The following is a 13,552-nucleotide window of genomic DNA, read 5'->3' on the forward strand; positions in this document are numbered from 1 at the left end:
CATCCCCCACCCCCTCACAGAGGAGTATAGAAGTGAACGCTTTTTCTTCTCCGCTATTTTTCATCCGATTTCTGCTGTCAAAAATCAAGAATCGGTTCGGTGGTTCGGTCGGTTCGCTCTTCTCGCTCCTCCCCGTCAGAGTGGTGGTTAGACAAAAAGAAATCCTTTACGCAAGGAAAAATATTCACCCCTTTTATCAAAGTGCAGGAAAAGTGGATTCCTCTTACAAAACTGTACAACTGCAGGCAGATTTGTGGCCGTCGTATAAACAATAATCCCTCCATAAACGGTGCAATGCGGTGCGTGTGACAAACAACCGGACGGGCTAAAAAGAAGGAGCAGGAGCAACCCGAATCGTCTTCGGACTAGTGCTAGTGTCCGCGGTTAGTGTGGATTTTAGTTTTGCTTTACGTTATTTACACGTGACGAAGAAGGAACAATAACATTGGTGCAGTGAAATCCAGTCCATAAAGTGCACTAGCAGCATCAATAGCAGCTGTTTTCCTTGTATAGTATGTATGATTGCATCTCGGGATCACGCGTTACATCCTTTTTCCCGGTTCCATCATCAGCGAGATTAGCGCTTTTAAATATAGTTGGGATTACCTACGTACACAAGTGATAAGCGTTATCTCCCCCTTCCGACGGACAGAGTGCTAAAAAGTAGCAATCTCTGCATCTGCTGCCTTGCCATCAGCGCGAGATGAAGCGATTGTCTGCATAGCTGATTTGCAACCAATTTGCTCGCGCTCGCTTCTCGTCGTCGTCGCCGTCGTCTTCCCTGTGAAGCAAGAGAACCGCGCGAGGGAAGGCAAGTGAAGGTCGTTCGGAAGCAGTCAACTGCGAAGAAAAGGCAGGAGGAAAACAGCTGGCAGGACACCCAGCCCCCGGATCGGTCTCCGATGAAATGTGGATAAACGAAAGTGCTATGGTTTTTGCTCGTGATTTAGTTACACGTTGAATTTACCTCTTCAGTTCGATTTACTTCCATTTATTGACTTCGGGAAATTGTCGTTTTTGTTTTTGATCATTGTTTTCGTGAGGAAAGTTGCCACTATTTAGTTGTTGTTGTTGTTGTTGTTGTTGCAAGCGTTTATTCAGAAAGTAATCAGTTCGTGGTAGGTACTGTGGGATATCCAAAATCAACAACCATGCGGGTCGTGGCACTTGTGAGCGGTGGCAAGGACAGCACCTACAACATGATGCAGGTAACGGCAGAAGGGCATCAGGTGATCGCCCTGGCTAATCTGCATCCGAAAGATAAAGGTAATTTCGATAAAATTTAATGCAAAACTTTTAGTTACCAACATTTTTTTTATCTAATCTTTTTCCTTTGTAGACGAACTAGATAGCTACATGTACCAGACGGTGGGCCACCAGGGCATCGAGAAGCTGGCCCAAGCCATGGAACTGCCACTATACCGGAAGATCACACGGGGAAATTCGATCAACACCAAGGGAAACTATGAACCGACGGAGGACGATGAGGTCGAGGACCTGTACGATCTTCTGCGGCAGGTTAAGGAGGAGCAGAACGTCGAGGCTGTTGCCGTTGGGGCTATCCTTTCGGACTACCAGCGTGTGCGTGTCGAAAATGTGTAAGTAAATGAAGCCTTAAATTCTCTGTGCTGCATTTCGGGTTTTTCTTTTTTTTTTTGCTTGCGTCAACAGTGATGTTGCGAAAATCATCATCAGATGGATAATCATTTCGTTTATTGTTTATTTTCCACTTAGTGTATCTGTTGGGATACATGAGTGCAACACATTTCGCAAACACTTTCAGTGTGATATGTTCTTCCTAAAGTAGTACGTTCCTACAGGAAATTATGCCTGCATGGTAATATAAAGATGGTAATATTGTAGCACTTCTACAAGTCTGAATTTGTAAATTGTTTGGCATATTGCTTGCTGCCAATGACGTTATTTGGCCTACATCTCCTTGATGTTTCCTAATGTATCTACAAAGTATAACGAACTTCCACTCTCAACTTGATTAATTTCTATCAACCAAAAAAGGTGAGTCAAATATTTGTGAAAATGTCGATTCTGACTGCTGCATTGCAATTGCAGCATGCTCAAAAGCATACTATGTAGGGGAAATATATGTCATATTGGCCTAAATGCCCCTAATTTGGGTTCATACATAAATTCAGCAATCGACTCAATTTTCAATAGCGACCAAAAATATCCATTAGGACCATCCCCATGACGCGTTCTTCTAGATAAAATTGATAAATAGCAGATTTTTAGCGATGGGCCCAATCTTAGATCCATAGGAGGCCAACATTGGAGCCATTTCCCCTACCAATAATATAATTACATTTAATACCAGTGGGGTAGATCCCTCCCCTTGGCTATTTTTGCACCTTGCTGCTGGTAAACATGCTTAATTTCAATGGAGTGTTGGAGACGGTAGGTTTATGGCCGGCGGACACTGATGATTCTCCCTCAAACTTTTTTAAAGTATAAGTTCAATAAAGTTTACTTTTAGTTCTCCGATTTTTTTGTGAAGCTCTTCGTATTTTTATGAAGTTCCCAAAACGTCTGTAAAATTCTCAAATTTTTATTAAAACCTCTTAACTATTTACTATGAAGTTCTCTCAACATTTACGAGAAACATCTGTAAATGTTGAAGAGTTGAAGCAAGCAATGGAAATGCAACATCATTCCGTTGCTATGTATTTTCCTTAGCAACTACTATATTATACTGACCTTCAATAAAGATTTTCTTCATTAGGAGGTCAACCATCAACTTGACTAGTATTCCAAAGTTATTTCTCCCTAATAGCGAATTCGTTTATTATCGGGGTTGGAACCAGTTCCAGTGCGAAACCGAACTTTTTGCCAGTGCGAACCTCAACCTGAGCTGGGTTTTAAAAACAAACGATCAAACTGACGTTTGTCAGAAAACAAACAGACCCAATCTTGATACCCGATCCAGGTTGGAACTGAATAATAAACAAATTCGCTATAAGAGTCTAATCCTTCGTCGAAAACCTCGAACAGGTTATGGTCCCAAACGGAAGTTCCTGATCGGAAAATGGAAGTGTTTTTCTCGAAACGACAGAGGGTGCAAAAATTGTCCAGTTGACCAATTCGAACTATCAAGCATGGTCGTTCTCTGTGAAAGCGTTGCTGCGGAGGGAGCAGCTCTGGAAACATGTGGAACCAGGTACTCCTGCGGCACCGATAACGAACGCTTGGAGGGACGGCGATGAGAAGACGTTGGCCACGATTCATTTGATGAGAAAAAAATTGAAAAGGATGAGAGCCAATAAAGACTGATTAGTGACAAAACGACCGCGAAGCACACTTGGACGACTCTCAACGAGAAGACCAAGATAGGGCAGCGAGTGACCCTACTTCGGCATATCACGAACCAGAACTTTAAGGTAGGGGATAACATGGAGAACATGGTGGAAAAATCGTTGCTGGTGAGTGATAAGCAGCACAACGCCGACTGTCTGCACGCGTGGCATCGAAGACTAGGTCACAGAGATCCGGATGTGATTGGAGAGATTGAGCGACGTGGTTTGACCTCAGGGCTGAATGTCAATGATTGCGGAATTCGGCGGGCTTGCACGTGTTGCGTCGAAGGGAAGATGACACAGCCATCGTTTCTCCAAGCAGCCGAGAAAAAGTCAAAAGCGGTTTTAGATATCGTGCACAGCGATGTATGTGGTCCTATGATGACATCGCCAGACGAGTGCCGGTATTACATGACGATAATTGATGATCATAGCCGCTATGTTGTCGTCTATTTCTTGAAGCAAAAGTCCGAAGTTGCCGAAAAGATCCGGCAAAGAATCCGTAAGTATTCGTGGTTCACTGAAACTCAATTCGAGCGGAAACCGAAGGTCATCCGTTCAGACCGGGGTGGTGAGTATACCAGCAATGCCATGCGCAAGTTTTACGCAGAAGAAAGAATTAAGGCTGAATGGATATGCCCCACCAGTGCTGATATTTGTCATTGTCATTGACAGACTTTTGCGCGATATTGACAAAATTGTTTGTCACATAGTCAATGATAGACTTGATTCTCAAAAAAATCTTTGTCAAAATCTCATTCATTTTTTCGTCAATGACAAACATTCACCTGGTAACAGAAAGGGTAATTTCTTGCATTCTGAGTCACATTATTGTTATCCAAGCTGTTCAGGACGTATATGCTTGTTCACTTTAATGGCTCCATGTGAATGTTTTCCTCAAGACATTAAATTTCATTTTAAATTTAGCTAATAAACAAATCAGCACATGTTCGTCACTGACAAAAATGCCACTGACAATTGACATGGTTTGCCTTGACGATGACTGTTAGCTCAAACGAGTGACCAAAGCAGAATTTTGAGTATCACCGTGTATTGTCGAAATTGTGCAGAACTGTGCCCCACAACAGAACGGCGTAGCTGAAAGAAGAAAAAAATAGGACGTTCAAAGAGATGGGATTTTTTATGCTGTTGGGTGCTGGTTTATCTCGTCGTTTTTGAGCAGAAGCTGTGAATATCGCGGCGTATACCAGAATCGACTGCCATCATCAGCGATTGGATCGACGCCTTACGAGATATGATTCGGCACCAAACCCAATTTGCAGCACTTGGAGGTGTTCGGTTGCAGTGCATACGTGTGGATTCCGCCACAAAAGAGAAAGAAGTTTGAAGGAATGTCAACCAAAATGACCTTTGTCGGATACGCATCGGACAGCAAAGCCTATCATTTGCTGAATAAGTCTACTGGTCAGATAGTCATCAGTCGTGACGTACGATTCTATGAGCTCGATGAAGAGGATAAAAACGTGAGAGATGGAACCATCCGTAACCTATCAGGTGAGTCCCAAAACGAAGGCGAGCACATTGCGGTGCGATTGTTCGATTGCGGACCGAATGCGGCAAAAGGTGAAGAATCTTAAGACGAAGATGATTTTTTTCGGATTCGACGAAGATGTTGAGGATGATCCCGACGAGACAGTGCCAATACAGGAGGAGCAAGCTGTGGTAATTCCAGTTGGTCGTGATGATGTGCGGCAGTCACAAAGAGCGAACTTCGGAGTCCCACCAGCGCGGTACAACGATACGATTGGTCTGGCTGTGAGCTCGTGCAAATAGTCAAGAACGTATAGTAAAGCGATTGCGAGCCCGGAAAGCGGAAAGCGGCCATGAACGAGGAAATGGCATCCCTTCGTGACAACGAGACATGGACCCTTACCAAGGTACCCCGACATTATAACGTGGTTGGCTGCAAGTGGCTGTACAAGTGTAAGGAAGATGAGTCCGGGTAGATTGTGCGATACAAGGCCAGGTAGGTCGCACAGAGGTTTTTCCCAAAAGTACGGTACTGATTACGATCAGGTGTTTTCACCGGTGGCAAGCACATTGACATCAAGACCGCGTACCTGTATGGCGTGCTGCAGGAGGAGATATTCATGAAGCAGCCGCCGGGGTACTTGAACGGCGTTCCAGATACCGTGTGCTCCTTGAAGCGGAGTCTATATGGGCTCAAGCAAGCTGCGCGAGTTTGGAACCAGCGGATTGATATGGCATTGCAAGATATGGGATTTCATCGATCATCGGCTGACCCGTGTCTCTATTTGCGAATTCTGGACGGTGTTTACACGTACATATTGATTTACGTTGACGATATCGTTATTGTGTGTATAACGGAGCAGGAGTATCGGAGACTGGTCGTAGCTTTGAGCAAGCACTTCAAGACTGCGGAACTGGGTGACTTGAAGTTTTTCCTGGGAATCCACGTTCGACAGGAGGCAGACATGTTCGTTTTGAGTCAGAAATCGTATGTTCTAAGGATGTTGTCGAGGTTCAACAGGGAGAATTGCAAAGTCTCTCGCGTTCCGATGATCAGCGGTTTCGTACAACAAAAGGAGGAGGATAGTGAATCATTGGCAGAAGGACAACAATACGATTCTTCTGTGCCTACTCCCGTTACACTTGCTTGCAACGAACCGGTCTCAGATGCTAATAACAAAAAACTAAGGGTGTACTACCAGAATGTTCGAGAAGTGCGTACGAAGCAGCTGTAGAACCACTCTATTTTCTTGATGCCGATCATCCCGCTTTTGAAGTAACTATTAGTCTCGCACAGCCTACTGAATTTGAGAGTTTCCTGGACGAACCTGGACTTGACTTTCACCGCGCTGATTTTGGAGGATTACTTGAAGCGCTTTGCTAAACTGACTGGCACATCCTTGAATCCGCTGAAGATATTGACATTGCTGTAGAGTACTTCACCAGTGTTTTGAAGAGTTACTGGGTTGATTTTGTTCCCCTGCGCAGGTCATCTTCGAAACCACCTTGGGGAAATATACATTTACGACGACTCAAACGTCTAAGTTCCAAAGCACTCCGAACCTACTGCCAGTCTCGTTGTCCTTTTTCCAAGCAACATTTCGCACGTGCTAGTAACAATTATCGCACGTATATCCGTTATCTGTACAAACGCTACTGCAAACGAACTCAGGAAAATCTACGCAGACATCCACGACATTTTTGGAAATTTGTCGACTCTAAATGGAAGGAGAATGGGTTACCCGTTGCCATGTTTCTGGGCGATGAAGCCGCCACCTCCGCTTTGGAAAAGTGCAGATTGTTTGCCACTCAATTTAGAAGGGCATTTAATGATTCTACGTCGTCTGCACGTCAAATCACAGAAGCTTGTAGAGATACACCTAGTGGGGTCTGTTCTCTGAGAAGCTTTGCGATCACGTCGAATCAGGTGGACTCCGCAAAAAACAAATTGAAATATTCTGTGTCCAGTCCAGATGGCATACCGTCATGCATCCTGAAAAAATGCGGCGAAGAGTTGATTTTCCCTCTTACGACACTTTTCAACATATCATTACGGAAGCTGCAAGCTGGAAAACATCGGTCATGTTCCCCGTGTTTAAAAAGGGGGATCGACAGAACATCGAGAATAACTTCATTGTGTGCTTGTTCGAAGGTTTTCGAAATCATAATTAATGATTTCCTCCTGCAAGAATTATATTTCTACGGATCAGCACGGTTTCTATCCCAAAAGATCAACATCTACCAATCTCGTCCAGTTTACTTCGTTTTGCATACGCAACATTGATGCTGGTGCTCAGATCGACACCGCATACACTGATTTGAAATCAGCTTTCGATAGAGTTGACCACGGAATATTACTGAAACGTCTAGGAAGAATTGAAGTCTCTGCGGATCTTGTTAGCTGGTTTGGATCATACCTTACGGATCGTAACCTCACCGTTAATATCGGATTTGAATCTTCGGAACAATTTTCAAACTTATCTGGCGTGCCACAGGGTAGCAACCTGGGTCCTTTGTTATTCTCACTCTTCATCAACGAGCTTTCTCTCGTACTACCATCTGGCTGCCGTGTGTTTTACGCTGATGACGTCAAAATATACATGATCATTAAAGGTATCGAGGACTGCTATGCTCTACAACTGCTGCTGAATAGTTTTGCAGACTGGTGCACCCGGAACATGCTGACGTTGAGCATCCACAAATTTAACGTTATATCGTTTCATCGCAAGCTCAACCCGATTACGTATGATTATTCAATTAATGGTCAGTCCCTTGAGCGTTGTCTTCAAGTTCGTGATCTTGGTTTCATCCTGGATTCAGCGCTGACCTTCCGATCGCACTACAACGATATTATCTGTAGAGCCAACCGACAGCTGGGATTTATGTTCAAAATATCCTGCGAATTTACTGATCCTCTCTGCCTCCGGTCTCTGTACTGCGCACTGGTGCGATCGATTCTGGAATCCAACTCTGTAGTATGGTGCCCGTATCAGTCAACCTGGACTGGTAGGATCGAAGCAATTCGGAGAAAATTTGTGAGATATGACCTACGACGCCTTCCGTGGCGAGATCCGTTAAACCTACCACAATATGGAGATCGATGCAGATTATTGGGACTGCAGACGCTTGAGCAGAGACGGAATGATGCCCAAGCGGTGTTTGTAGCTAAACTTCTCACAGGAGAAACTGACGCACCGGAGTTACTAGGTCAACTTAACCTTTACGTTCCTGAACGATTACTTCGCCAACGGAACTTTTTGCTGCTTGAGCCCCGCAACTCCTTGTACGGCCTTCATGATCCTGTCCGCTTTATGTCGACTAGGTTCAACGAAGTCTACATCCTCTTCGACTTCAACTCTACTGTGGCAACATTTAAGCGTAGACTGACTGAATTGCATTAATGGATCGAGTGAGATTCGTTATTGTGAAAGGCTACCTGTATCCTTTTTTTTTCTCGATTCACCACTGCCGACGAGGATTGCTTCGGATGATGGATGTCCAATGGAGCTGATAGAATTATAATTTTTTTATGTTTTTGACTACTGTTGATATTTGAAGCCATGTTCACTTTATGTTATGTTCACGGATGTGCTTGTTTTGTAATGTTTGTACTGTATTGTGAAAAGATATGGGGTTTTTACGCCATTTAAATTGGCTTTTCCCCATAACATTCATTAAGACGACAAAAAGTCAGATGAATAAATAAATAAATAAATACCAAAGTCTGTTCGGAGCTTTGTTGTACATGCCTGTCAATACGCGCCCGGACGTTGCGATCTCGATTTCCATTCTCGAGCGGCGGGTTACCAAACCATCAGTATCGGATTGTAACAAAGCGAAGCGGATGCTTCGTTACCTGAAAGATATGGCAGACCACGAGCTACACCTGGGTAGTGGTAGCAACCTTCAAGTGGAGTGTTTCGTGGACGCAGACTGGGCTGGTAGGGTCGACAACAGGAAGGCCAACACTGGATATATTTTCAAGTTCGGTGGTGGACTCGTTGGCTGGGGGAGCAGGAAGCAGACATGTGAATCCCTTTCCAGCACTGAAGCGGAGTACATTGCACTTGCAAAAACTGCAGTGGCTGCGTCGATTGGTAGACGACTTGGGCGAACATCTGGTGTTGCCCATTGTGGTCAATGAAGACAACCAGAGCTGCATAGCTCTTGCTACGACGAACAGAACCTCAAGAAAGTCGAAACATATCGACACTTAATCTTAATCTTAAACGACTTATCAAGGATTTTGCAGCAGATGGTATCGTGTCCATTCGGTACTGTCCTACAGAGCAGATGGAAGCAGTTCTTCTCACCAAGCCTTTGGGTGCAGTGAAACTGTGGCAGCTGCGAGAAGACAATTGGGATTCTGTTGATGTGAGGAGGAGTGTTGAAGAGTCGAAGCAAGCAATGGAAATGCAACATCATTCCGTTGCTATGTATTTTCCTTAGCAACCTATATTATACTGACCTGAAATAAAGATTTTCTTCGTTAGAAGTTCAACCATCAACTTGACTAGATGTCTCAAGTTATTTCTCCCTAATAGTCTATTCCTGCGACTGAAACCTTGAACACTAAACACATCCAAAGAAATTAGTAAGAGTTCCATTCGTGTTTCAAACCTCCTCAAAAATAAAACGGAATAGTCGAGCAGTTGCAAATAGGTGCAAAATAGTGCTCCAATAACGAAGCTGATACTCTGCATTGCGAGGGGTACGTTTCTGTTCTAGTTTCAAATTGAAACAGTCCATATAAAATACAACAGCATTGCAACTCCTCGATTAAATTTAATAAATATTTTGCAATACCAATAAATACCGATTTTTTAAAGAGCTATCGTTATTCGACAATAATTTCTGGCAAATCTTGGGGGGCGGGTCTGAATCCGCTCAAAAACGGTCTACGTATTTTATGAACATGACAAACCTCGATGGATTATTGAAAACATTTTGTCTCATGCTGTTGTTAAACTGATAGCTCATAAGCACTATCTGGAGCTTAGTCTGCGAATCAAGAAACTTAAGTTAACTATGTTAATGTTATTTAAATGTACACTTAGGTGACGTGACTTACCGCCACTGTTTCTCCGCTACCAAATGCAAAATATTAGAAATAATACCGAGTGCATCAAACCGGCGCATATCATTCTGCACCACGTTTCATAATCGCTTCGGAATACCATATACTAAAAGTTTACCTTTTCGCAACACCCCATTATAGCTGCAACCGCCTCCAGCTCATCTCGCTGGCCTACCTCTGGCGGAGGGATCAAACCGAGCTGCTGCAGGAGATGATCGAATGCCAGGTGTATGCGATCATCATCAAAGTGGCCGCCCTCGGGCTCATACCCGATCGGCATCTGGGAAAATCCCTCAAAGAGATGCAACCACATCTGCTCAACATGAAGGAGAAGTACGGATTAAACGTGTGCGGCGAGGGCGGTGAATACGAGACGTTCACCCTGGACTGTCCCCTGTTCAAAAGTCGCATCGTGGTGGACGATGTTCAAATGGTAATAAGCTCCGCTGATCCGGTCTGCCCGGTTGGGTATCTCAATTTCACCAAACTCCGGCTGGTGCCAAAGGAGCGTACCGAAACGGTAGTGATTAAGAACTCGCTGGACTTCCTTGCCGACCTCAACGAGAGCAGCTACAGCGACTTGAGTGATCCGGATTTGAGTGAAACAGAGCTGGAGCTGATCGAGAAGGTGACCAATGCCAAGGTGGCAACGATGCGAAATTCCTTTAGCAAAGACGATCTTAGTGGTTCCGTGTCGGACGGACCGAGCGGAGTATCGCGCAGCAATAGTATTACCAAAGATTTCGCCACGGAAGTGATACAGCTACCACGATCACCGGTCAAGATCATCACCAAACGGCTTAGCATAGATGGTATTAATGAGAGTGGTAGTAAAGAGAGTGCTGCAACAACTCTAGCCGAAACACTGGATTATAAACGGGAAATGGAACCACTGACGAATCATCCCCGGGCGATGGTGAATTCCAAAGGATGGATGTGGGCTGCCGGCGTTCAGGGAATAGCTGAAACATCTAGTCAAGCGATGACAGTCGCTCTAAAGACATTAGAAGGTGGGAAAAACAGTTACGTCTTGCGTTCAGTGTGATCGATTAACATGTGGTTTCCGTTTTCAGACCTTATAACCTCAAATTCGTTTACACTTCGTCAGATATGCTACATTACTTTGTATGTGCGCGATATGAATGAATATTCCTACATAAATGAGATTTACTCGCATAAGTTTGGCTTCACCAATCCGCCTACCAGGGTAAGATGCTCGTTTTGAGTGCTGAAAGAGCGAATATCATTGTTTCCTCAATTTTGCAGGTGTGTGTAGAGTGCCCTCTTCCCGATGATTGCCACGTCGTGTTGGAAGCAGTTGCATTCAATTCTGATAAATCAAGTAAGTATAGTTCTGAGTGGTTCGATTATGGATTGGTTGATGTTCTCTCTATTTGTTACAGTTTCCGAACAGGAGCACAATAGACACACGATGCATGTGCAAGGCATCTCCCACTGGGCTCCAGCCAACATTGGCACCTATAGTCAATCGACTAAGGTAAGCTAATTTATTTCCGGATTTTTTTTTCAATCGGCTCATTGAATTCCTGTTTCAGGTGGGTAACATAACCTACATTTCCGGTCAGATTGCTCTCGTTCCGGGTAGTATGACTATAATAGAGGGTGGTATCAAACAGCAGTGCAAGCTCACGTTGCGCCACGTCAGTCGGATAGCTAAAGCAATGCACGCTCAGGGTCAGTTGCGGGACGTTGTTCAGGTTGGATTCAGTTTTGCAGTTGCAGCTTTACGAAATACTTAACACCTGTATTTTTGTTGTTATAGGGAATTTGTTTTGTGACTCATCCCAGCTATATCTACGAGGCCCGCCGCCAGTGGGAACGACGGACGGCGAACGCAATTATGGACTATATCGTAGTACCGGCACTACCTCGCGGAGCCCTCGTCGAATGGCAGGTCTGGACTCACACGCACAACGATAAGTTTGATTGTAGGTGTCTCAAGTTTGTTATAAAATTCGTTGGACATCTACTTAAAGTGTCCTTCTCTTTCAGATGAAGAGACTGGATGTTCAATAGGAGATTATTCAATTTCGATTCGCAGACGTTGGAACTACGAGAACAATTGCGCTTCTGTTGTGTGCTATGTTTCTACCGGTGAGGCTATACAGAATCGCCATTTTCCAATCGGTACCTAATGACCTCTTTTGGTTTCCCTAGGCCTAGCAACATCATCGACCAAGCTAGCGGACCTGAGTGACGACTTCCTGCTACATCACAACCAACTTGCACATAGCATCAGCCGGGAACAGATCCACGATACGATCGCCTACGTACTAAGGAAGCTGCTTCAAGATTACCCGCTGGGGAACAGCCCAACAACCGAGTCCGGTTCTTCATCATCGGACGAACAGCACGGACAAAAACATCATAATAATCATCACCACCACCACCACCAGAGTCACCATAAAACCGATGAAGCACCATGCAAACCGACCGTTCATCTTCGCTTCTTCTATCAGGTTTCGGCGATTGGTTCCGTCCAGTCGCTTGTGGAAGCAATCGAAAGTTTTCTCAGCTTACCGTCCAACACGGCCCGGATCGCATACACCGTCGTTCCGGCCTGCCATTTGCAAAATTTTAGCACCTTCATCTCGATCTGCGGCCTGCGGCATCACGAATAGAGCGTGAGTTGTTTCTTCTTTGCTACGATATTTTTACAAACATACCATTTTCCAATTTTACATGTCATTCAAAAGCTAAAGCAACCACAGTCAGTTGTTCAAAGTCTAAACAAACAGCAAAGCAAAAACCCTTAAATATAATATTACAATATTAAACAAAAGGAGGTATTCCCTGATGCTGTTGCTTATACCAGGAAATGTTGGAAATTATGCGATTCAAACTCGAAGAATGTTATAATAACTCCCGCAGCAGATGTGTCGCAGCAAATTATTTACTATGATACGCTAGCAGGCGGAATGTTTAGAATGCTACTCTTATTCAAAGTCAGCTAAAAATATATATAATATATTACATGTTAATGAAGAAAAGAAATTGATGAACCAATGCAAAGCAAAAGACAAACAAGTGCTGCGATGTGTAGTTTTTTGTTTATCCGAAAGGTTCCAGTAGATACCTAAGTCAAAACAGGAATCAACTGATCGAAAAGAAGAAAATGTGTTCCCCTAATGGCTTAATGTACCGTTTGATATAATGCCCATTTGGTATAAACGCGTAAAATAATTGTACAGCCTCGTTTGCACATAATTGCTTTCTGAAGAAGCATATCACCAGCTTATACTGATACCGTTGGTATATCAAGCTGAACATAGCATTAGGACCTAAACCGTCGACTTTCTCTTTCGTTAATAACTTGATCAGATAACCGTTTCTTGTTGTGTTTGTCGTATTAGAGCTAGATCGCTAGATTCTTTTATCGATCTGTGTGCTGAAAATACATGGGAATGTCTTTACGTGGCCGTGCGGATACATAGAGAAAGTCGACGAAGAGAATCTGTCAATGTTATTTAGGACCTAATGTTCAGCTTGATAGACTGTACCAAAACATCATCCTTCTGTTCGAATGAAACCTCAAATCGAAATCGCTTTTTCGAATGATAGCTGCAACCGGATCTCGGAATAACCCCCATTGATACGAGAAGCGAACAGAATGATTGTCGTCCCAAATTGAAATGCATATGGTATTCTGCCCATA

At 43.9% G+C, this 13,552-nt stretch overlaps 1 protein-coding gene across 1 annotated transcript; it reads left to right on the plus strand.

Annotated features, from left to right (window-relative positions):
- The first annotated feature begins 42 nt into the window (after positions 1-42).
- On the plus strand, positions 43-12,923 carry LOC135717338 (uncharacterized). The gene is made up of 10 exons (XM_065239341.1): positions 43-1,266; positions 1,340-1,598; positions 10,018-10,886; positions 10,950-11,083; positions 11,143-11,218; positions 11,280-11,374; positions 11,433-11,594; positions 11,660-11,825; positions 11,890-11,991; positions 12,055-12,923. Exons 1-10 carry the CDS (start codon positions 1,152-1,154, stop codon positions 12,516-12,518), a joined length of 2,442 nt encoding a protein of 813 aa, XP_065095413.1. The 5' UTR covers positions 43-1,151; the 3' UTR covers positions 12,519-12,923.
- The last annotated feature ends 629 nt before the right edge of the window (positions 12,924-13,552 follow it).

Source organism: Ochlerotatus camptorhynchus, unplaced genomic scaffold (genome assembly GCF_037179485.1).
Source record: "Ochlerotatus camptorhynchus isolate MF236.1 unplaced genomic scaffold, CSIRO-AGI_Acam_v1.1 ptg000055l, whole genome shotgun sequence".
NCBI classification, from domain to species: Eukaryota; Metazoa; Arthropoda; class Insecta; order Diptera; family Culicidae; genus Ochlerotatus; species Ochlerotatus camptorhynchus.